The sequence below is a fragment of the Equus caballus genome, chromosome 28, assembly GCF_041296265.1.
Source record: "Equus caballus isolate H_3958 breed thoroughbred chromosome 28, TB-T2T, whole genome shotgun sequence".
Classification (NCBI taxonomy): Eukaryota; Metazoa; Chordata; class Mammalia; order Perissodactyla; family Equidae; genus Equus; species Equus caballus.
Window position 1 is genome coordinate 41,815,618 of NC_091711.1, and position 22,207 is coordinate 41,837,824.

The window sequence follows — 22,207 nt, forward strand, 5'->3', positions numbered from 1 at the left end:
GCCGCGCGGTCCCCGCAGCGCCCCCGGCCCCGGCCCCGGCCCGGAGCGCCGCCCGCCCGCCCGCCGCGCGCTCCAACTCCGGCTCGGTCCGCGGCGCGTCCGCGCTGCCGGCTCCTCGCCGCCCGCCGGAGCCTCGGCGCCCCTCCGCAGCCAGCGGCTCCGCCCGCTATGGCCCGGGCCCCGGGGCCCGCCGCCCCCCGCCCGCCGCCCCTCGCGCCCCAGGGGCTCAGCTGATCCTGAATTGGCGGGGGGCGGCTGGCGGGGCTGGAGGTCCCCTGCGATCTCCGGCTTCGGGGGGACGCGTCGCCCCCGCGTCTCTAACCTGGACCACCCCCCGCTGCCCGGCCAAGTCCATGCCAAGGTAGGTGGGGGTGGGGATGGGGGTGGGGGTGGGAGGGAAGGGGGAAGGAGGGGAGGGCACAGCTCCGAGGCCAATTTCTCGGCGCGTCGGGTTCTTTCTTTATCCGGGCGTTTATTTATTTATTTCTGGGGACCTGTCCCCCAACCCGCGCGTGCCCCTCAGGTCGGCCCCCCATCCCGTGCCTTCGGGGCGGGTGCCTTGGGAGGAAGGACGGGAAACTTTGACCGGTCCCTTCTCCAAGGCCACGAAAGTTCTCTCGGTGCCAATGCTGAAGCCGGCTGAGCCAGCGCTGCAGAAATTTATTCAACAAGTCAGGCTGCCGGCCGGGGGCCCAGGCCGTCTGTCTGTCTGCCCCTCCGCTGCTGCGGCGCTGCGGCCAGCTGGACCGGAGCTGGTGCCAGTGGCCGGGGGCTGCGCTGGGCGTGTTGGCGGAGGGAGAAGGGCGGCAGGGGGATTGAACGGGGAATCCCAGGCAGCCGGTAACTTTCCTCGAGGCGAGGCCGGGCCGGTGGCGGCCCCCTCCCTGGTCGGCACCTCCCTGCGTGCAGCCAGGCCGGGTGGGAGCTGGGACTCCGGGGGGTAAAGGGAATCCTCAGCAGGTTGGGGCGGTTATATAATGAGTGTTTTTGATGGTTGGGTTTTAATTGTCTGCTGGTGGTGTGTGTGGGATGTTGGGGGGGCTAGAGGCTTTTTGTCAGGGGGTGGGAAGGCCCCTTGGGGGCAGGTCATGATGCCTGGCGGAGGGGGCTCTTGGACGGGCCCAGGCTGAGACATCCGTTGGCTGTTCTGCTTGTGTCCTTCTCCCCTTTCAGGGTCCTGGGGGTTCCTGAGCCGTCGGTGAGATAGGCATCTGGGGAGATCCCTGGGCTGTATTGTGGTCCTGAGAGTCTGTGTTCTGGGGCCAAAGGTGTGTGTGTGTGTGTGTGTGTGAGAGAGAGAGAGAGAGAGAGAGACAGAGAGAGACAGAGGGAAAGAGAGAGACAGAAGGCTTGCTTGCGTCTGTGCCTGTGTGGTGTGATGGGGTCTGACACGCCATGTGAGGAGTGTCCTGTGGGCTGGAGTGCTCAGGTCGGCCTGTGCAGGGAGCCAGTCTGTCCTTCTGTCTTTCACCACCTGGGGGATTCACCCAGCAGATCCTGGCACCGCCTGGGCTAGGATGCTGAGCAGAGAGGGGTGTGGGTCCATGGTCTGGTCTGGGCCCTGGGGAAAGGGTTTGGCTGAGGAGCCCCGGCCTGCTTCCTCCGGCCTCCATCCTTAGGGCCTGCCCATCACCCCTGGGTCAGGGTCTCCCCTCAGCTCCAAGGACTGGCCTCCGAAACTCTGGTCTACCCTTCAGGACAAACTTTCTGTTCAGGCTCTAGGACCTGGGGCAGGGGTGGGACTGGGCGGGGAGTCTAGAGACCTCCCTGTCCCCTTCTCGCCTCCACCATCCATGTGGAGCAAGAGGGAGGGGGTGCCACTGGGCCACAGGGCAGAGCGGCCGTGAGTGGGGTCCGGTTCTGGGACTGCAGTCGAGGAGGAAGAGGAAGAGAGAGGAGCACATCCTGGGGCTGCTGGGCTGGTCTGGCACCAAACTCACGAACCCCCACTCACACGCACCTGGAGGCCCGGACCACACGGCGTCCTCACGCGCCCTTCCTGGCTGCTCAGGGCTGCCCAGGCCTGTCTCTGGGACTGAAGGTCCCTCCCAGTTCCTTTGACCAAGGTTCTCTGTGCCTGTCCCCCCACCCCCAGCCCCCCATTCCAGGCACTCTGAGAGGGCATCTTCTAGGCCCACCGGGGGCACCAAGCAGCAGTTCCCATGTCCCTGTCCCTGACTCCCCTTGACCTTGGATGGGGAGGTGGGGTGGAGCTTGCTGCCAGAACCCCTCCTCTCCCACCGCTATCTCTGGCTGGGACAGCTTGCTCCCTCTGAGCCCACAGCCAGGCTGGGAGCCATTTTGGGGACTTCCCTGAAGGTGGCCTCCCTGTGGTCCTGGATCCACATTCACACACTGATCCCGCGGGGGTCACCACCTCCGACTCCCCGCCCCCAATCCCCCTCCACTGCCGTCTCTACCACCCTCACCCTGCAGCCCAGTGGGGATCCCCTGGGCCTCAGCCCTCCCAGGAAAGGGTGTTTCTGGGTGCCACTCTGTCCCTCCCCCACCCTCGAGGGGCTCGCGTTTTCCAAGGTAACGAAGAGATTCTCAGAGCAGCTCCAGTGCCTCCTTGAGTCTGTCCATCTCCTCTCAGCTGCCTTGTTCTCTGGGCGTCCAGCCACCCGCTCAGGGGGCTCAGAAACTATGCCTGGAAAGAGGGGATGCGGGCTGGGCCCAGGGGTCTGGGAGACCCCACTGGGCTGCAGGGCCCTCCTTCCCCCGCCTCCCTTCTCCTCTTCCTTTCTTGTCCTCCCTTCCCCATCCTGTCTGACCCCTTCCCTCCCTCCTGTTCTTTTCTGCGGGACCTTTTCTTCCCACCTGGTCCCGGGAAGTGCTCCTGCCTTGTGTCTTCAACCCTTGGGTCCCCAGTAGTCCTGGGACTGGGCTGGGGTCTCAAAGACAGCCCAGGGAGCTGTGGGTGCGTGTGAATGTTTGAGAGTGTGGGTAGGTGGGTCTGTGGGTCCAGAGATCTCTGGGTGTACGTGTCTGTGAGCCTGTGTGTGGGGGGGTTCATGGATCCGGGGGAGTGTAGCTCTGTGGGCCTGTGGATCCCGATATCCAGGAAGATGTGGACTGTCTTTTTCCCCTCCTGGCTGCTAGTCTAAGGAGGGAAGAAAACAAATCTGATTTCTTCTCTCTCTTGTGTTTATGAAGCACCTACTGTGTGCCAAGCCCTCTTCTGGCCACTGGGGGACACAGCAGTGAACAGAGGGGAACAGACAGAATCTGCCCCATCGGAGCTTCCGTGCCCCGGGAGGGGCCGGGGCCTCCCCTGTGCCAGGTGCGGTGCGGGCACACGGCCCCTGGGCTCGGTTTCCTCTCGTAGTCTCGAGGGGAGAACGAGTGCTGTGTTTGCTCTGTGGGGGGCTTCGAAAGCACAGGGCCCGATGAACAGTGAGGGCCACCTTCTGCTTCCACTCCCCGGCGGTCCAGGGCCTTGGGCCTCCTCCCTGGACCACTCAGCTCTTGGTCCGGGCTGGAGGAGACGGAGGCAAGTCCATGATCGCGCACACGGCCTGGAGGGACAGGACACTTAGTGTCCCGGGAACGTCAGCTTCTTGTAAACTTAGGGTGGCACCTTCCGCCTTGAAGGATTTCTGCGAGGCTTTCTAAGCCGGCGTGGGGCCAGACCGCGAGGCGGGCTTTCTCTCGCTGAGTCCTTGCCGAAGCCCTTGTCCGGTTTGCTTCCCTTTTGTGTGATAGAGGAGGAATTGTGCTCTGCATTTTATACAAGAGGAAACGAAGCTTGATGAGACTGTGTGGTGCAGGGACTCGAACCTGGGCCTGGGGACTCCCAATCCAGTGCTCTCTCTGCTAGAACACCCCCCTTGCGCTGGGGACCAGGGTCACCTGATTTGTTAGCTGAAGTAAGTCCCAAGGCCCTAATCACTGCAGAGGGAGTGAAACATGATCAGCAGAGTCGCCTGCTGGGAGGTGTTCAAATACTGATGGAGACTAGAACGCGGCCTTGCTTTCTGGCACTAGCCGTAAGGCCAGAAGCTGACGAATGACGATGTCTAGTGACAGACACATGGACAGGTATGGGGGGATGGTTCCAACCTCTTGTCCACAACCTGGCCTGGAGAGGTTTAACTGGTGACCTGGATTGGGCCTCCCAGACCCAAACCCTTGCTCTTTCACTGAGAAGCTCTTCACCTTGGGAAAATCGCATAACCTCTCTGTTTCCTCGCCTCTCAAGTGGAGAGAGCAGACGCTCACTTCACTGGGTTGTGCCGAGGTCTCGGGCGCATGGTAAGTGCTTAGCAAATAGTGTTGGCTCTGACCTTGTTAGCCATCATGGGAAGGGTGTCTGATCCAGTTCATCCAAAACTGCAAAGCTGAGAGGGCTAGCTGGTGATTTTGGTGATGGGACCAAGATGACAGCAATCTGTAGGCAGGCTCAGCTGGCAGGACCGGAGCAAGTTTTGTGTCAGATCATGCACTTGGGGGCCAAACTTCAGCCAGTCATCTTTAGGCTAGAGGAGACTTGGCTTGGCTGCAGCTTCTCTGAAGAAGATCTGAAGGGACCAGTGGACCACATGTCCCATAGATATGGCAGTCTGACTGGGTTGCCAGCCAGGCTCTGGGGCCCCTAGGCTGCATCAAGAGGGGCCCCCCTGCAGAATCAGGCAGGTGACCTGTCTGTTCTACTCTGGGTGACTTGGTGCAAGTCTGGTCTTGTCCTTGTGGGGTAAATAGGCAAATTTGAGTGTGACTGGGGAGGGGTCCCAGGGAACAGATGATCTGGAAATTGTTGCCCGAGGAATGGCTGAGGAATGAGCTGGTGACAGAGGCCTGGGGCAGATAAGGCTTGGGGGTGGGCAGGCTGTTGTCATGCACCTGCAGGGCTGTCATGCGGAAGAGGGAGCAGACAGAGGGTTCCAGGGGCATTGGGCGCCGGCTGGAAGGTTCTGGGAGTAGGTTTCCCGCAGCCTCTCAAAGGCTTTTCTACAAGTGACCAGGTACAGGCTCCACATGGGGGGGGGGGGGGGGGGGAATGTGTGAGAGTGTGTGATTGTGTGCCTGTGAGCGTGAGAATGAGTGTGTGAAGTGTGTCAGGTGTGTGAGCATCTGTGTGAGTACTATGTTTGTGTCTGTGTGAGTAGGTATTGTGTGATTGTGTGTCTCTGTGTGTGATTGTGTATGTGTGAGAGTGTGTGTGTGACTGTGGGTCATCTTTGTGCTGGTGAGTGCGTGTGGTGACGGACGAGGCCACTTTGGGGGTCCCATTCCTTTCAGAGGTCCCCTGTGTGAAGATCTGGAGCCCATAAGAGTCTAAAAGCAGACCCTGCATTTCCGGGACCCCCAAGCTCCCAGATTCTGGAATTTGGTGGCTCATGGTGCTAACAAGTGAGGGAGGCCGTCGCGGGGCTTCCTGTGCGCTAACCCAGCGTCTGGCGGCTTGGTCAGGCGCTTGGGTGTGTCCCCAGTCCATCCTCCCAGCAGCCCGGCCACAGAACAGTCATCACCCTTGTGTTCTAGACGGTGGCCGGGGGCCTGCCAGGCTGAGCCGTGTGCCGAGGTGGTTGGTGTCAGAGCCGGGACTCCGACAGTGCTCTCGGCTTCCTGCGTCCATGCTCCGAAACACTGCACGACAGAGCCTGAGGTGGTTGTCGTTAGTATCTGGGGCTTCTAAGGTTCTGGGTGAGTCTAAGCTGTTCTGATTCTGAGGTTCCTGGATTTTAGTATTCTCGGAATGAATTTGTTGTTTGTTCTTCTAGTTGTAACAAGAGCTGGTGTGTGGTTGTTGACAAAGGGATAAACAGGTTTTCTGCCTGTGAAAACACACACACACACACACACACACACACACATGTGCACACATGCGCGCACACACACACGCAGAGGGCCTGGGCGACCAGAACGGGCCTCAGGTCTGTCTTCACCGGGACTCTGAGCTCTGCATACACAGGGCCTCCCCACACCATGCTCCACGGGCTCTGGAGTGCCAGCTGGAAGATTCTGGAATGCAGGTTTCCCCGTGGACTTGGGAGGACTTGGGGAGGTCTTTGCCCACACTGAGGGTCTTGCCTGGACCAACAGCCATCTCGGTGACTTGACTGGGACGGCAGGCCTGGTTCCCTGCCCCAGGGTGGTGCCTGTAATGGTTATGCTTGGGCTCAGGAGGAGCAGACCTGGACTGGGACCCCAACTCTGCCCTATACCAGCTGGGTGACCTTGGGCACTGCTGGACTTTCCTGGGCCCCAGTTTCTTTCCCCATAAAGTAGGAATAAGCATGATCTGTACATCGTGGGAATCGACATAGGCAATGTACAGAAAGCTGTTTGCCTATTGCCTGGCACAGAGCCAGAGTCAGTCAGAGCCTCTGTGATGCTGTGGGGATAGTGGTGATGGTGGTGATGGAGGTGATGGTGGTGATGGAGGTGAAGGTGGTGATGGAGGTGATGGTGATGGTGGTTATGGTGATGTGGTGATGGTGGTGGTGGTGATGTTGAAGGTGGTGATGGAGGTGATGGTGATGATGGTGATGGTGGTGATGATGGTGGTGGTGGTGGTGATGGGGGTGGTGGTGGTGGTGGTGGTGGTGGTGGTGGTGGTGGTGTAATGGTGACGGTGGTGATGATGGTGGTGGTGGTGATGGTGGTGATGATGGTGGTGGTGATGGTGGTGGTGATGGTGGTGGTGGTGGTGATGGTGATGGTGTGATGATGGTGATGGTGGTGATGATGGTGGTGGTGATGGTGGTGGTGATGGTTATGGTGGTGGTGGTGGTGGTGATGGTGGTAATGGTGATGGTGACAGTGTGATGATGGTGGTGGTGATGCTGGTGGTGATGGTTATGGTGGTGGTGGTGGTGATGGTGGTAATGGTGATGGTGACAGTGTGATGATGGTGATGGTGGTGGTGATGGTGGCAGTGGTGTGATGCTGGTGGTGTAGTGATGATAGTGATGGTGGTGATGGTGGTGTGATGCTGACAGTGGTGATGATAGTGATGGTGAACGGTGGTGATGACAGAGAGAGGGCTGGGGTGGCAGCCCCTGGGGAAGGCACAGCTGGCCCCATGAATGCTTGGACATCCACCTTCCTGGGTCCTAGAGAGCTTTCCCATCCACCTCACGTTGCCTCTTCACAAGGGCCTGCTGAGGCAGGAGGAGGGCTGAGCTTTACAGAGAGGAAAACTGAGGCTCCAGGAGGCTGGTGGAGTCAGGAGTGGGGGAGTGTGTTCCAGACAGTGAGGTCCTGCTTCCACTCATGCCCCTGCTCATGGAGGCCAGTCCAGCTACCACACCACTGCCTGGTGGGCCCATGCTCAGAGTGCCTGAGAGAGGAGGCAGCTCAGACTCTGGGGTCAGGTGGACCTGAGTTTGGATCCACCAAGGCTGCCACCTAAAGCAAGTCCTCTCGTCTCTATGAGGCTCCATCTGCAGACAGGCTGGAGCCCAGGGGGGCCCAGCTGCCACTCCCAGGAGCTTCCAGCCATTGGCACATAGGGAACTGAGGACAGGAGCTGGGCTACAGACACAGGACAGAGGGAAGTGAGAAGGGGGAGCAGGTCAGAGGGTGGAGGCTGTGTGGGCTCTGGGGAGGGGGTTGGGGGCGGTTGCCTTGGCCATCGTGGTCTCTAGGAGCCCCACAGTGAGCGGGGAGAGGTGTGAGGACAAAAGACAACCACAGAGTGTGACAGCTTTAAACAGGGCTGAGTGAGGCACAAAGTGAATGGGTACCAAGTGGACAGAGCCAAGAGTGAGGAGCTGAGTGGTCCTGTGCGTTCCAGCCATGGCCACTCTTTCCATCTGCGTGGCTGTAGGGGGTTGGGGCTGGGTGGGGCGGGTGGCATGGAGCAGACGCAAGGCCAGGCTTTCCTGCCTCTAAAATATATCTCAACCCCCCACTTCTTTCCTCTTCCACCGGCATCCTGGGCCAGGCCAACCCATCCTTCCGGCCTCCTTCTGGCCTCCCTGCTCCGCCCCTGCCTCTCCACCTGCTCTCCCTTCAGCCTCAGAGGGATGGCTTACAAACACAGACCGGAGCACACCATCCCTGCATTAAACCCTCTCGTGGCTTCCTCTTGCACTTGGAGTAAAATGCAGGCTCCTCCCGCAGGCTCACAACGGACCCTGCCAAAGCCTCTCCCTTCCTCCCACTCCCCGCCCCAGGCTCAGTCACACTGCTCGCTTCTGTTCCTTAAACGCACCCAGCTCCTTCCAGCCTCCCAGTCTCTGCACATGCTGTTCCTTCTACGTGGCATGCCCTTCCCACAGATCCTCCATGGCGGATGCCTCCTGATTCTGATTGTTTTTATCTTAAATGTCTCTTTCATTAGAGGAGGAAGGGTGGCTTCTCCCCATTCCCACCTTTCTCCCTTGTTTATTTACTTCCCAGCTCTTTTTATTCCACAGACATTTATTGGGCACTTAGTCCCTTCCAGGCGCTGTTCCAGGCGCTGGGGGATAGAACAGGGAACGACACAGACTACAGTCCCTGCTCTCTTCCAGCCTTCAGGTCAGGAAGACAGATGCTAAATCATAAAAGACAGAAATACATAAATTATACAGTATGTTTGGTGACGATAAGGGCTGTGGAAACGCAGAGAGAGAAATTAATGGACTCGTGTATCTCCCCCTTGTTGGAGTGTTGGTTGAATAGGGCTGGCGCCCAGCCTGGCTGGTCCACCAACAGAGCCCCAGAGCTGGCCCAGTGCCTGTGCATAGTAGGTACTCGGGAAATATGCGTTGGATGAATTAATGAACTGTCAGGGCCTGGACGCACAGGGCCTGGGCGATGGGTGAGAGAGTGTTCCAGGAGAGGGGATGGAGTGAGGAGAAGCCTGGAGCAGGCCGCTGGTGCTCTCGGCTCCGAGGGGGTCCTGTTTGGCGGGAGCGAGGGGCCAGTGGAGAGAGTGGTGGGCTCTGAGGCTGGCACTGCGGTGGACAGACCTGGAGCCCCCTCGGCGAGGGCGTGTTTCAGCCCAGCGGTTGCCACGTGGCGCGCCGAGGTGCCTGGGAGCTTATGTAAGGCCCACGGCTGTTTTTCCGGAACCAAGAGCAAAGGCCCGAGCTCAGGAGAAACTGCCTCCCTGACCAGCCGGGCGGAGTGGCGGGAGGTGCCAACTCCCGCCTATTGCCCCCGGAAGCCAGAGAAATGTCCAAACGCATCAGCTCTGGGCGGCTCAGCTGACAGCTCAGCAGCTGCGTGGCAGCAGGGCAAGTGCCAGGGACTCAGGCCTCGTCCCCAGCTCCCACTGCCCAGCCTGGCCCCGCAGGGTTCCAGGGCCCAGGAGACCCCAGGGGATGAGGATTCAGGGCTGGGTGGCCTCTTGGATGCGCTGGGAAGGCGGCCAGCCTTGAGGAGGGGCTGTTATCCTGCCCTATCATTGGCCGGCCGTAGGGGGGCCTAGCGAGGCCACAGGCAGTCTGCACTGAGTCTGGACGGCCGGGCTGGGATCCCGGCTTCTCAGCACGCCCTAGTTCTACACTTGGCACGCTGCTCCCTTCTCTGGGCCTCAGTTTCTCCATCTGCTAAATGTGTATAATACCCCTCCTGGGGTTGTCGTGAGCACCAGACAAGACCAGGATGTGGAAGTCAGGACCAGCTACAGGACTTGCGGGGCCCAGAGCAAAATGAAAACGTGGGGCCCCGGATCAAAAATTATTAAGAATTTCAAGTTGGTGACAGCAGAGCATTAAACCAAGTGTAGGGCCCTTCTGAGCCTGGGGCTCTCGGTGGGTGCACAGGTCACATGCCCAGGAAGCCGGTCCTGATGGAGTTCTGTCTCTGCAGTTACCTGGCTGTTTGTCTGTCCTGTTGCTTCTGGGCCTCCGTTTCTCCATCAGGGCCCAGGTCCTTGGGTTCTCAGATTTATGAAGCAGTGGGTTGGGGGTCCCTGGGCTCAACTACGGGTCTTAGCTCAGGCATCACTTCCTCAGGGAAGCCTGCCCTGATTTCCTCCTGGCTTGCCCAGGTCCCCTGGTATCTGGTCCCATAGTACCCCAACCCCCCCAACCTCTCCTGTGTAACACGCGCATCATCCTGGCAATAATGTGTCTTTACAGTAACTTTCCCTTTTTTCTTGCATGTTTTCTTTACCTTTGATGAAGCAATAAATACACAACTCTAGTCTCATAAAAAAACTAATAACAACTACTTCCTAAGGAGGTTTTATTCTCCCCGCTTTTCATCGCCTCAAACTCCACAAGGTTGACCAGACGTGCCCCAGGACCACCCACTTAGAAGTGGATTCTGAACGGGTGCAGCTGGGCCCTCAGCTCTTTCCTAATCCTCGTGGCCAGAGTCAGAGTGAGGGGCCTGCCGGGCCTGAGGCTGGGCTGTCCCCTTGTGGGGGGAAGTGGGTTGGGGAGCAGGTGCCCGGCCTGCTGCCATGCGCCCCCTTTCTTTCTCCCCCAGGGCTCCCCGCTCAGTGCCGGCGACATGGCTGAGAGCTCCTCGCCGCCCTCCTCCTCTGCCGCAGCGGCAGCCCCGGCTGAGGCTGAGCCGGGAGTCACGGAGCAGCCAGGGCCCCAGAGCCCGCCTCCCTCCCCTCCAGGCCTGGAGGAGCCTCTGGATGGAGCTGACCCGGATGTCCCTCACCCGGATCTGGCACCCGTGGCCTTCTTCTGCCTGCGACAGACCACCAGCCCCCGGAACTGGTGCATCAAGATGGTGTGTAACCCATATCCTTTGTGCCGCCTGGGCTGTCGGGCACGTGCCCGGGGCCACACTGTGCCCGAGGGAGCCTGCCTGCCCCCCTGCCTCTGAGGCCTGGGCTGAGTGGTGGTGAGTGAGCTCCGGGGGTGGGTTTGGGGAGATGTCGGGGCATGGAGGTCGAGGTGTCCTGCTGATGCAGATGTTCTGGAAGTCGCTGATGCCTGTGGGGGTCAGTCCAGTGGCCAGCTGGCTCAGAAGGCCCTCAGGTGTGAGCCCCAGGTCTGAGCGAGGACTGGGGATGCGGAGTTAAGCCCGTGGCCCAGCTCCTGGTGACTGAGCCATTTGATGGACGGTGACCACAGGGGCCATGAGAGCCTGACGGGAGCCTGAGGGTGTGGACCCGAAGGTGGCTGGTCCCCACATGCGAGGCGAGGCTGCCTGCTCCTCCTTCTCTCTGTCATGCCCCCGTCTGGGGCCAAAGGCAGCAGCAAGCAGCTTCCACCTGCCATTTCTAGTCTGCTCACGTCACCCCTGCTTAAGATGCTTTGTTTCCCATTGCCCGGGAAGAGCGGAGCGAAGTCCTAACCCAGCCCCCCAGGCCCTGCCTCGCTTCCCAGTACTCTGCTGCCTCTGCCTTTCCAAGCCTCAGGGCCTTCTCACATGCTCTTCCCTTTGAAATGCTTTTCCCTTCCCTCTTCACGTTGTAGCCTTCAAATCACTGCTTAAGCGTCACCTCCTCAGGGCAGCCTCCGAGAATCCCCCTCAGCCTCTCCGTTAGTTGTCACTATCTAGTTGTGGGGTTCTGAATCTAACATTTGCCACCTCCAGGGGTGCTGTCAGGTGACCCGGACACAGATGGAACCTGTCTTGTTCACTGCTGGACGCCAGCAGCCAGCGCAGTGCCTGGCACACAGCAGACGCCCCTTCAGTGTCTGCTGGGTGCACGGAGGCGATGTCTGAGCCGTGTCTGTGGCGATGAGGGGTGTCGGGTGGAGAGGGCAGCGGGCAGAGGAGCAGGGGCTGCGGGAGGGAGGACTGGAGGGCAGTTGGGTGTGGTTGGGGTGGGAGAGGGAGGGGCGAGGCTGGAGGGACTGGGGGGGATCTCGCAGGGCCTTGTAGGCGGGTGAGGAGCTGGCCTGTGTTCTCAGGGCAGCGGGGACCTGGTGAGGTTGACCCGGGGGCGTATTGTGGAGAGATCTGTGTTTCAGAAGGACCCCTGAGCTGTGACGTGGGAAGGGATCGCTGGGGTGAGCCGGTGGCCGGGGGCTGGTGAAGAGGCGGCTTTGGGACCCAGCTGGGGTGGCCTCTGGATTTTGGGGCCCACCAAGCAGAATAGCATCCCTGCCAGTGCCCAAGGCCCTGCAGCATAGGGCCTAAGCCCGGCCATGGACACCTGGGATGGCCAGAGCAGGCTGGGGTGGCGAGGCTGGCCCCCGGAGAGGCTGGGGCTGCAGTCCTGCTGGCATCCCCACTGTGCAGGGGGCTGAAATGACGATGGCCCCGGATCCCCATGACCCGGGGAAACTAGGTGGTCTCTGCTGAGGCGGGTGGCGTGCAGAGCCGGGGCCCTAGCTGGGTGGGGACCGAAAGCCCTGACGCTCCGTCTGTGGGATGGCTCAGGCATGGCGAGAGGGTCTGCTGAGTCAGTCAGTTCACCCAGCGCTCACTGACATCTGCCCTAGCATCACGGAGGACAGAGGAGCAGAGCTGGTCTGCCCTGAGGAGCTCCAGGGGGTGCGGCACACAGGCACCACCCATGGGTGCAGTTTTAGTACAAAATGCTGGGGAAACCTTAGGGGCCTTCAGTGTGGGAACTGGGGGGCGGCCAGGCCAGAGAAGGGGGCACTGCGGAAGCTTGGGCTTTTGAAGGCGAGAAAGGCTAGCTAGGGGACTAGGGAGACCATGGAACCATGTCGCAGAGACCTTGCCTGGGTGGGACAAGGGTTGATTCTGGCTTTGCCACTTGGGTGCTGTGTGACCTTGGGAAAGTCACTTCACCTCTCTGAGCCTCATGTGGTCTAGATAGTCAGTACTGCTCTGGGCTGGAGACAGAGGTCACCTCACCCTCTGACAGGCTCTGGCAGGTCTGGCTGGGCTGGAGCAGCGCAAAGCCAGCCCTCATGTCATGGAGAAGCCTGAGTGGTGCGCCGGTCTGAGCCCTGTCTGCCGTCAACTAGGTGTGTGGCTTTGGGCAATCCCCTCTCTGGGCCTCAGTGCCTCACCTGTGAAGGAGGAGTGGAGGAGATGCTCCCTTCCAGCCCTTCCACACTTGCCCACACCCTGACCTCAGGCACACTGGGCCTGATGACTGAGCAGCCCACAGACGCCCTTCCATGCTGCCACATTTCTGGCCTCTTGGGCGAACAGAGTCCCTGGGGTCCTCTGCCCTTTGTCCCCATCACCCCTCTGGCCTCCACCTTCATGGCGTGTGAGAGCCTGGGGTTGGGGGCAACGGTGGGGCTGGCTCAGGATGGGAGGAAGCGGTCTGGATCCTGGGCAGAGCTGGGCCTGGTCCTCGCCTGTCTGGGGAGAGCCCTTGGCTGGAGTGTGCAGAAGCCACTTACGGGAGGGGGTGGGGCTAAATTCAGCCGCCTCTCTCAGGAGGGACTGCCCAACGCTGGGAGCGGCTCAGAACAATCGTGCTCCCCAGGCCCCATGGCCAGAGGCTGCCGAGGCTGGGCTGAGGGCTGGAGGCGACTCAGGCCTCAGCCCGAGCTGGCTGCCTGACTGCTGGGCTGCCTTCTAGAACCGAGATCTGATGACTGTAGCGTGAGCAGCTTCAAAGGCATCAGCTTCTGGGGCTTTCAGATTCCAAACTTCTGTGACTGAGTCTAAGGGTTCAAAGTTCAGATTCACAGCTCAGAGACACGAAAATTCCAAGCTTCTGTGATTCATAGACTGTCAAGTTCTGTGTTTCAAAGAGGACATGGTCTGAGTTTGGTGGCTGTGCTGTGTGTTTGGGAGGTGGAGGACCCGGGATGCTGGGTCCTGGGATGCTGCACTGGGATGCTGGGTCCCGGGATGCTGGGTCCTGGGATGCTGGGTCCTGGGATGCTGCGCTGGGATGCTGGGTCCCGGGATGCTGGGTCCTGGGATGCTGCAGCGGGATGCTGGGTCCCGGGATGCTGGGTCCCGGGATGCTGGGTCCTGGGATGGTGTGGTGCTAAGATGACATAGCCTGAGTCAGGTCAGCGGGAGGGGCCAAGGCAGGTTGCTGCCAACACAGGCCGTGGGTGACTCTGGTGTCTCCAGGGGCCCCTGGAGCAGAGGCTTGACTGTGGGGCACTCCGGCTGGGCTTTAGGGGCTTGGGGAGTGTGTGTGGGTGTCTTTGAGCAGGTGCTGAGGGCGCTACGATTCTTCCCTGGCCAGAAACTGCCCTCGCTCCCATCCTCTCTGGGGGGCAGCCCAGGGAGCGGGCAGCGCTCACCCAGTGCTCCTCAGCGGGAGCCTGTTGGCGTGTTGGATGTGACAGTATTCTGCGGTCCAGGCTGTCGTGTACATTACAGGGTGTTTGGTGTCCCTGGTCATTAAATATGGGTAGTTAGTGTCCCTCAAACAGTGTGACGACCATAAATGACCCTTTACGTTTCCAGACTCTGCAGGATTCTTCTCCTCTTCAAGAACCCAAAGGAATGGCGGCCGTGTATGCATCACGGTGGGCTCGTGGGAGCAGCTGTGGTGCCCCACGGCCCCAGAGGGGGCAGGGCCGGGCCGTGGGGGAGGGTCTGGTTTGGGGCGGCCCTGGCTCGGAGCCAGCTACCCTTTGAGGTCGGTGCTTCCTGACTCAGCTCCTCTCCTAGCCCAGATCTAGGCCCTGAGTCACTGCCTGAGTCACTGAAGAGGCTGCTGGGACCCTCCCTGAGCCCAGAGCCGGGGCGGGAAAGGTCCGCTCCCCCAAATGTCAGACCACTCTCTGTCTCTCCTGGGCCTTGAGCCTGCGCTTTCAGCGGGGTGTCAGCCGGGAGGTCTCTGGGTCTGAAATATCAGGGGATCGGTCGTGCTGTTTGACTCACGTGGTGTGTGGCACGTGGAAAGGGCTGGGGAAATGAGTCAGACAGGCCCAGGGGCTGGTTCTGCCTCTTGTTTGCTGTGTGATCATGGGCCAGTTTCTTAAGCATACTGAGCCCCGGTTTCCCCGCCTGTCAGGTGGGGGTGGCAATTCTCCCTCCCCAGGCTTGCGCTGGAGCCCAAAGCAGTGCAGAAGGCACATGTGAGAAGGGAGCTCTGTGGGCTAGAAAAACCGCCGCCCAGGCGGTCATCACTCTTATTACCTGTGCCCAGAATGTGCAGGCGGCCCTCATGTGGGGCCGAGTAAACACTCTGCTCGTGATAGATTCAATAAGATGTTGGGCATCACGTCTTCAGATAGAGCCTAATGCCTTCAGAGGACATTGGTTCCAAGGAAAATCAGATTCAATCTCTGTTATTTAGATAAATTTGTGCCAGTTATGCTGTGGGTGGCCATGCCCTCACCTGGAGACATTACTAATCAATCATGGCATCCTCCAGCAGGGCACCCCTGGCAGCATGACAGATCAGCTGGAAAGCTGTTTTCCACCCAGATTGGACATGGAGAGCCTTTCTCAGCAGCATAACTGGCTCATGTGGGAGAGGGGCCAGTGGTGGGCTGTACTCACTCTGGCTCTGCTCCCTGAGCCTGAGCTTTCTCATCTCTATAATGGGACTATTCAAGATGATTAGAGATGATTCCAGTAAAGCACCTGTGAGGTGCTCAGGGATGATAATAATGAGCCAGCACTTACTGTGCTGATGGCTTTGCCTGCATTATCACTAAGTGCTTGTCGGAAGTTAGGTGCTGTCATAGCCCCATTTTACACGTGAGGAAGGTAAAGCTCAGAGAGGTTGAGTAACTTTTATCTGGTTGCACAGCCAGGATGTGGTAAAGCTGGGATGCAAACCTCGATTTCTCTGAATCGCCAGCCTCAGCTTTTATCCAGGACATGGCTGCCGCCCGCGGAGCCTGGAGAAGCACCTGATTCTCCACGTTCCCCCCGCTCCCGGGGCAGGGAGGTTTGCTTCGCAGTTCCCAGTGGCCGGCCAGTCTCCCTGAGTTCCAGCATCTGCATTTGGCAGCCACCTGGCTGTGGCCCACCTGGGGCCATCCCCTGGAGGAGTTTGCAGCCCCCTCCCCTCCCGGCTTGCTCCTGGCTGCTGCCTCCCCGGAGCCAGCCAGCGCTTCTGCTGCGGTGCCAGCCAGCCATGCGTGGTGGGAGCCAGTGGGCTGTGAAGGCTGCCTCTCTGCTGGGCAGCGGGGAGGGCGCCAGCCTGGGCTGGGAGGCAGGAGCCGCCAGCCGCCAGTGACCTTGGACGAGTCACTCTCCCGCTCTCCCGCTCTCTTGCCCTCGGCCTCCCTGTCTGCAGGATGTGGAGAGTCGGGCACGAGGGCAGGAAGGGCTGCTTGGGGCACCCTCTTGCCTGCCCTCCTGCCCAGGAAGCCACTCAGTGGCGTCTGCGGGATGCCTGGGCTCGGGTTCCTTCTGGGTGGGCTCGTGTGCCCTGTGCCTTTGCGGCTGGGGTCCTGGTCTCTCCTACCCCCCTCCCCCACTTCTGTCTGCTTCTGGTCCCCTGCCTGGCTCGGGGACGCTGCTTACTCTCGCTTTGAAGTCCAGCTGGCCGAGACCCCAGCCTCGCAGGTCCTCTGCCGTAGCCTTGTGGTGCCAAGACTGGGCTCCTCGTCGTGGAGCTCCGTGTGTTTGTCAAGGGGGCAAATGGGCTCTCGTTCAGCCGTCGTTCACTCGCCCATCAGTGAGATGGTCTAGTGAGCCTTTGCTGAGTGTGTGCCGCATGCCAGGCAGGGCAGAGGACGACTGTGGCCATTTTGTGCAGGGGAGGTCGCCCTGGCTCCCCTGGAGGGACGTCAGCCGGGAGACCATCATGAGTGAGCACCTGTCAGTTGGGGTGAGGAACAGGGGTGGCAGGGTGCTGCGGGGCTGGAGGGGAGGGTCCTCGTGGAGGCGTGGCTGCCCTGCGGTTGGTGTTGGCGTGAGAGGACTCAGAGGTGACCCCGGGGACTGTGGCTTGGTTGGCGTGAATGAAGACCTGCTCCAGGTTTCTTGGCTGAGGGGCCTCGGCCTTCGCTGAGCCTCCATTTGCTCATCTGTGAAATGGGGGCCATGGCGACCTCCCGTTGGGAATGTCAGGGGGTCCAGTGAGAATTCCCGGGCAAACTGTTAAGTGCCAAGTGGCACACGGGGGCCGATGGTGGAGCAGCTGGGGCTGTGCCTCAGAGGGGCCTTGGCTCTGACAAGCGTCCTGAAGGCAGACGGGCAACTGGGCCCCGTGTCTGTTGATGGTCTGAGAGGCCTGTGGGCTGGGCAGGGGGCCAGGGAGAGAGGCTGAAGGTGGCCGGCAAGGGTGGGCACGTGCTGGCCCCTGGGGGTGGGAGGGTGAGAAGGCAGGGAGTGAGAGGAGGACCCCTGCAGAGCCCCAGACGTGGTGGGGAGAAATGGGACCTTCGCCTGCAGGAGGACCCCTCTCATCCCCTGGCTGTCCTGCTCCGTTTGGTCCACTGCCCGCCTCTGGGCATGCTGCCGCTCCATCCCGCTGCACCAGACGGGACCTTGGGCCACCGGATAAAGGCCTCTGGGACCCTTCTGAGAGCTCCTGGCTCTCAGGAAGTCCTCCCTTCCTCTAACCTCCATCCCTCCTGTCCTGAGCCTTTCCCTCTGGCTGGGCCACTGGGCACATCGGGGTGGAGTTCTTCCATCTCTTCCTGTCTAAACAGGACCTCACCCCTGCCACCCACCTGCCACTGGGGTTGCCCTGCCTCCCCTCCCCTGCACAGTGGAGAGAGCACCCGGCCAGGAGTCCACAGCTGTGGGTCCCTGTGGTCCCCTCTCCTCTGGATCCACTCTCTCCTCCCGCTTGCCTTCCTCCTCAGGGGTTCCTGGGCGCCCCCCCCTCCCCCGCATGGGAGCAGTTTGTCTTCTGTCTTGAGTGCTGCGTGCCCAGGAGGGGCCGTTGTCCCCTCCCTTCCCCGCCTGCCTTCTCTCATTTGTTCGCTTATTCTTCCCTCACTCAAACCCTTGAGTGGTGCTCTGTCCCTCCCAGAAGAGTCACTCCTCCAGGGTTCAGGCCTCTGCCACCCACCCTGGCTGTCTTCTGCCACCCTCCTGCCCTGTCCCTTCGTGCACTCTCGTCTGAAGCCCAAGCAGGCTGCTGCTGTCTCCTGATGCCCCCCCACCTCCTCCCAGCCTTTGCCACCCCCGTGATGCCCTCTCCCCGTGGCGTGGCTGTGGCTCCACCTCCCGCCAGCCCCCCAGGCCCCACCTCTCGGCCATCACCTGCAGGAGGTTTTCCTGGATCCCAGCGTTTTCCTCTCTGCACCCCTCAGCCCTGCATCAGTCCTCCCCAGCCTACAAGCTTCCTCGGGCCTCAGGGGCCTGTTGGCTGCTCCCTTTATCTCCTGCACCAGCCTGAGGCCCCGGGCGGGCGCTGTGGCTCTCCCTGCACCCTCGGTCTCCGCCCCCAGCACAGGCCTGGCCCGAGGGGCTTGTTCCTCCCTGTCCGGTTCTCAAAGTACTTCCGCCCCCGTGCCATGACCTCTGGGGGCCTCTCAGCACTCCATGAGGTGGCAGAGCCGGGACTGTGCTAACTCCTTGTTGCACAGCTGGGGAGACTGGGCCCAGGACTCCAGGTCTCAGACCCGTACTACGCCCACCGGCCTGCTCTCGGCTGGGAAGGTGTCCCCTCCCCCTCCAGCTCTGGCCTAATGGGAAGGGCCAGACGGGCAGCGGGTATTGCTGGGAGAAGCAACATATGTCTGGGAAATTGTCCGTTTCCCTCCATCTGCTGTAGAGAAGGTTGTTTTTCTCAGAAGTAAAAGTCAGCATCAGCCTGGGCCCTGGGGATGCTCATGGCGGCCAGAGTGGATGCAGCTGCACTCTCATTGGTCAACAGGGCAGACCAGGGAGAGCCTGACCCCTAGGGCAACCTCAGGTACTGTCACACGGAGATTTCTGTGTAAAGAGAGCTGCAGGTGCAGAAGCTGCTCCTGACCCAGGCTGGGGCATTGGTGAAGCCTTCCTGGAGGAGGGGGCATTTGGTCTGGGTCTTGATGCATGAGTAGGAGTTTTCCAGGAGGACAGTTGAGGGATGGTGTTCCAGGCAGAGGGAATAGTGCAGAGAACAGTAAAGAGTTTAGTGTGGCTGGAACACTGTGAGGCAGGGGCTGGACAGCCCACAGTGGAATGCCAGGTTAGAGCCTGCTCTTGATCTTGTGGGCCGCGGGGAGTCGCTGATGGGTGTCTAGCAGGCCTGGGATGTGGGTAAATTCAGAGGAGTCCCCAGCCTGATGGGGGAGGCAGATGCACACCTGAATCCTACTCCTGTGAAGCAAAATGGGGTAAAGGCTGGGCAGAGGGGCCCTTGGGGGCGCGGAGGATGGAGTAGGCAGCCTGCTCTGACTGGGGATGCCGCAGGAGCCTCTGCTGAAGGCGGGGGCCCTGGAGCCAGGGCAGGAGAGACTTTGAAGGGGGGGTGGGGGAGGGGGATGGCCTGGTCAAGGGCCCGGGTCAAGCCGGGGTCACTGGGATGCTGCTAACAGCCTGGAGTGTGGGCTGGGAGAGGAAAGGAGTCGGGGCCGAGGATGGAAGGACATTGGGGTCTAGATTCTGGAAGGCAAAGGAGAAGACTGAGGTGGGGAGGGCGCTCGCTAAGGACCTACTATGTGCTGGGTGGGTTTCGTCTTCCTGGCAGCTCTGCCAGCTCTAGAGATTGCCCATTGGGCAGGCGAGGCCCAGAGAAGCAGAGTGCCTGTCCAGGCCGCCCAGCCAGGCAGTGGCCCAGTGGGGCTTGGGCGAGCCCGGGGCCTGTGAGCCTGTGAGCCCTGCCTGGAAGTCTCGTTGTGGTTGATATACAGCAGGAGAATTAGAAAGAGGGCCGCTGGCTAATGAAGAGTCAGCCCCCTCCTGGGGCATTTAAAACATGATTGGATTTTCACCCGTCCATCCTGCCTGGGCTTCGGCTTCTGTGTCAGAAGCCAACTTTGACCTGCTGCCTCCCTCAGACCACCTCACGATCCCGTTGGGAGACAAACGGCCCCATTTGTTTCCCTCCGAGAGAAATCGATATATCCTTTTAATCAGCCAGAATGTCTTCCTGCTAATCTCTCTCCAGCTCTCCTGTGGGGCTGTGTTGTGCATTTCCATCCCTTCCGCCCTGGGGAGCCGTGCTCTGCTCCTCTGGTCTCCCTCTTCTCTCCCCCAGTTCGAATCCTGACACTGGTGCTCATTGCTGTGGGATGCTGAGCAAACAACTTGACCTCTCTGGGCGACGGTGTCTATCTCTATGAGAAAGCAGGAGGAGAAGGCTTGGCTGGCTCTGAGGTGCTGTACAAACACGAGGGCTTGTGTTGTTGGGCTGCAGGAGAGAGCCAGGTTGGAGGTGGAGAGAGCAGGTGACCAAGGGCTGCACCTGGCTCCTCCCAGAGAGTGGGGTGCGAGGCTCCCAGTCCCGCCCCCATGTCGAGTGAGGAGATGATTGTGGACTCAGTGTTCCCCAAGGTCCGGTCTGAGCTCTGCCCAGTGCAAGCTTGGTGACTTCAGGCAGGTCCCTCCTCCTTTCTGGGTCTCAGTTTCCTGAAACATGAAATTGTGGGGGAGGTTGGGCTAGCTCAGTGATTTTCAGTTGGGGGCGTTTTTGCCCCGAGGGGACCTTTGGCAACATCTGGAGACAGTTTTGGTTGTCACAGGTTGGCGAAGGTGTGCTACTGGTTTCTAGTGGATAGAAGCTGAGTATTGCATGATGCACAGGACAGCTTCCACAACAGAAAAACTCTCCGGCCCTATGTCAGTAGTGACGGGGCTGAGCAAGCCTGGCCTAGGTGGTCCCTGAGAGCTCTTGAAGCTCTGAAAGTGCGGGAACAGTGTGGCCTGGCCTTGCCAGGAGGAGGCCTGAGACTGAGAGTGGGGATCTCTGAAGGAGGAGAGAGGACGGTGCCAAGTTCCAATCTGAAGCATTTCTTGTGGTCACATAGAATTGAGTTTAAATCCTGGAGCTGCCATCTACTAACGTGTCACGTTCCCAACCACCTTCCCATACAGCCACCCGACCAGCTGTCCCCCATCCATCCATCCATCTACCCATCCATCCACCCATCCATCCCTCCACCACCCATCCATCCATCCACCACCCTTCTATCCATCCACCACCCATCCATCTGTCCATCCACTCATCCATCCATCCATCCACCACCCATCCATCTGTCCATCTACCCATCCATCCACTCATCCATCCATCCATCCACCACCCATCCATCCGTCCATCCACTCATCCATCCATCCACCACCCATCCATCTGTCCACCACCCATCCATCCATCCATTTACCCATCCGTCCATCCATCCATCCATCTATCCATTTACCCATCCATCCATCCATTTACCTATCCACTCATCCATCCATCCATCACCCATCCATCCATCTACCACCCATCCATCTGTCCAGCACCCATCCATCCATCTACCACCCATCCATCTGTCCAGCACCCATCCATCCATCCTCTCACCCATCCATCCATCCATTTGTCTGTATTTCCATCTCGTCATCCATTCATCTGCCCACCCACCTATCCATCTACCTAACCCTTACATTCATGCATTCATCCACCTGCCTTCCCAACCATCTACCCATTCAATCATCCATTACCCAAATGCCCTACCCCCACCCTCCTATCTACCCATCTGTAACCCATTTACTCATCCATCCATTCGCTTGTTTGGCAGATGCTTGTTAATTACCATACCTCCCCCCACCTCTCATCCACCTTGCATCTGCTGAATGCCCAGCCCAGCCCTGTGTTGGGGCCATCACTCTCTCCTTGTACTGCTTACAAGGCCCTTTTGAACCTGACTGATTCTCTTCACCTTCTGCTGGACTGTGAGCTCCTCGAGGACAGGCTCCATGTTCCATTAGTGCCTGTCTCTTCTTTAGGCCTTGGCCCTCAGCCCTGCACATAGTGCACGTGCAGCAAAGCTTTCAATGAAGTGCATCCTAGCGAGGTTGGAGGTGGACAGAGATGAGGCAGACCTGGAAACTTACACAAAGGGCCTTGAACGCTAAGCCAAGGAGTTTGGAAAGTCTGGAAGGCAGTAGGGAGCCATGGAAGGCTTTTGGTATTTCAGGAGCCCTCTGGCTCTGCGTGGAGGATTTATCAGAGGAGGCAAGCCTGGAGGAGGAGGGTGTTCAGAGACTCTGGACTGAGAGTGCGGGCTGCCTGGGGCAGGGTGGGTGCAGAGGAGAGGATGGAGAGGAGAGATGTGGGCGGTGCAACGGGCAGGTCTCTGAGGTGGACATGGAGACGAGGGAAGGGAGGCTGCTGAGGGTCCTCGTCCTGAGGGAGAGCTTCCAGGGTGCAGGTGACTGGAGGCATCGCTCGTGGGGGTGGGACGTGCAGAGAATTCGGTGGTCTGGGGAGAACGTGGCCTATCCCATTTTGGACATGATGAATTTGAGGTGCCCAGAGACATCCTGGGGCAGTGTCTTGGGGCCTGTAGCTCAGCAGTGGGTGAGCCTGGGGCTGGGACGGACTAGGGACCTGGTCAGCCCCTGGACCACAGGAGTCGAGGCTGTGGGA

At 60.0% G+C, this 22,207-nt stretch overlaps 1 protein-coding gene across 2 annotated transcripts in view; it reads left to right on the top strand.

Moving 5' to 3' along the window:
* Window positions 1-47: 47 nt before the first annotated feature.
* Window positions 48-22,207, top strand: part of CACNA1I (calcium voltage-gated channel subunit alpha1 I) — a 114,914-nt gene continuing 92,754 nt past the window's right edge. The window contains exons 1-2 of one of the 2 annotated variants that reach the window (XM_023631848.2): window positions 48-361; window positions 10,372-10,637. In XM_023631848.2, the coding sequence (XP_023487616.2) occupies window positions 10,396-10,637 (242 nt within the window). In that variant the 5' untranslated portion in view covers window positions 48-361; window positions 10,372-10,395. The remainder of the gene's footprint in view (window positions 362-10,371; window positions 10,638-22,207) is intronic. The other variant, XM_070254562.1, reaches the window with a different exon arrangement.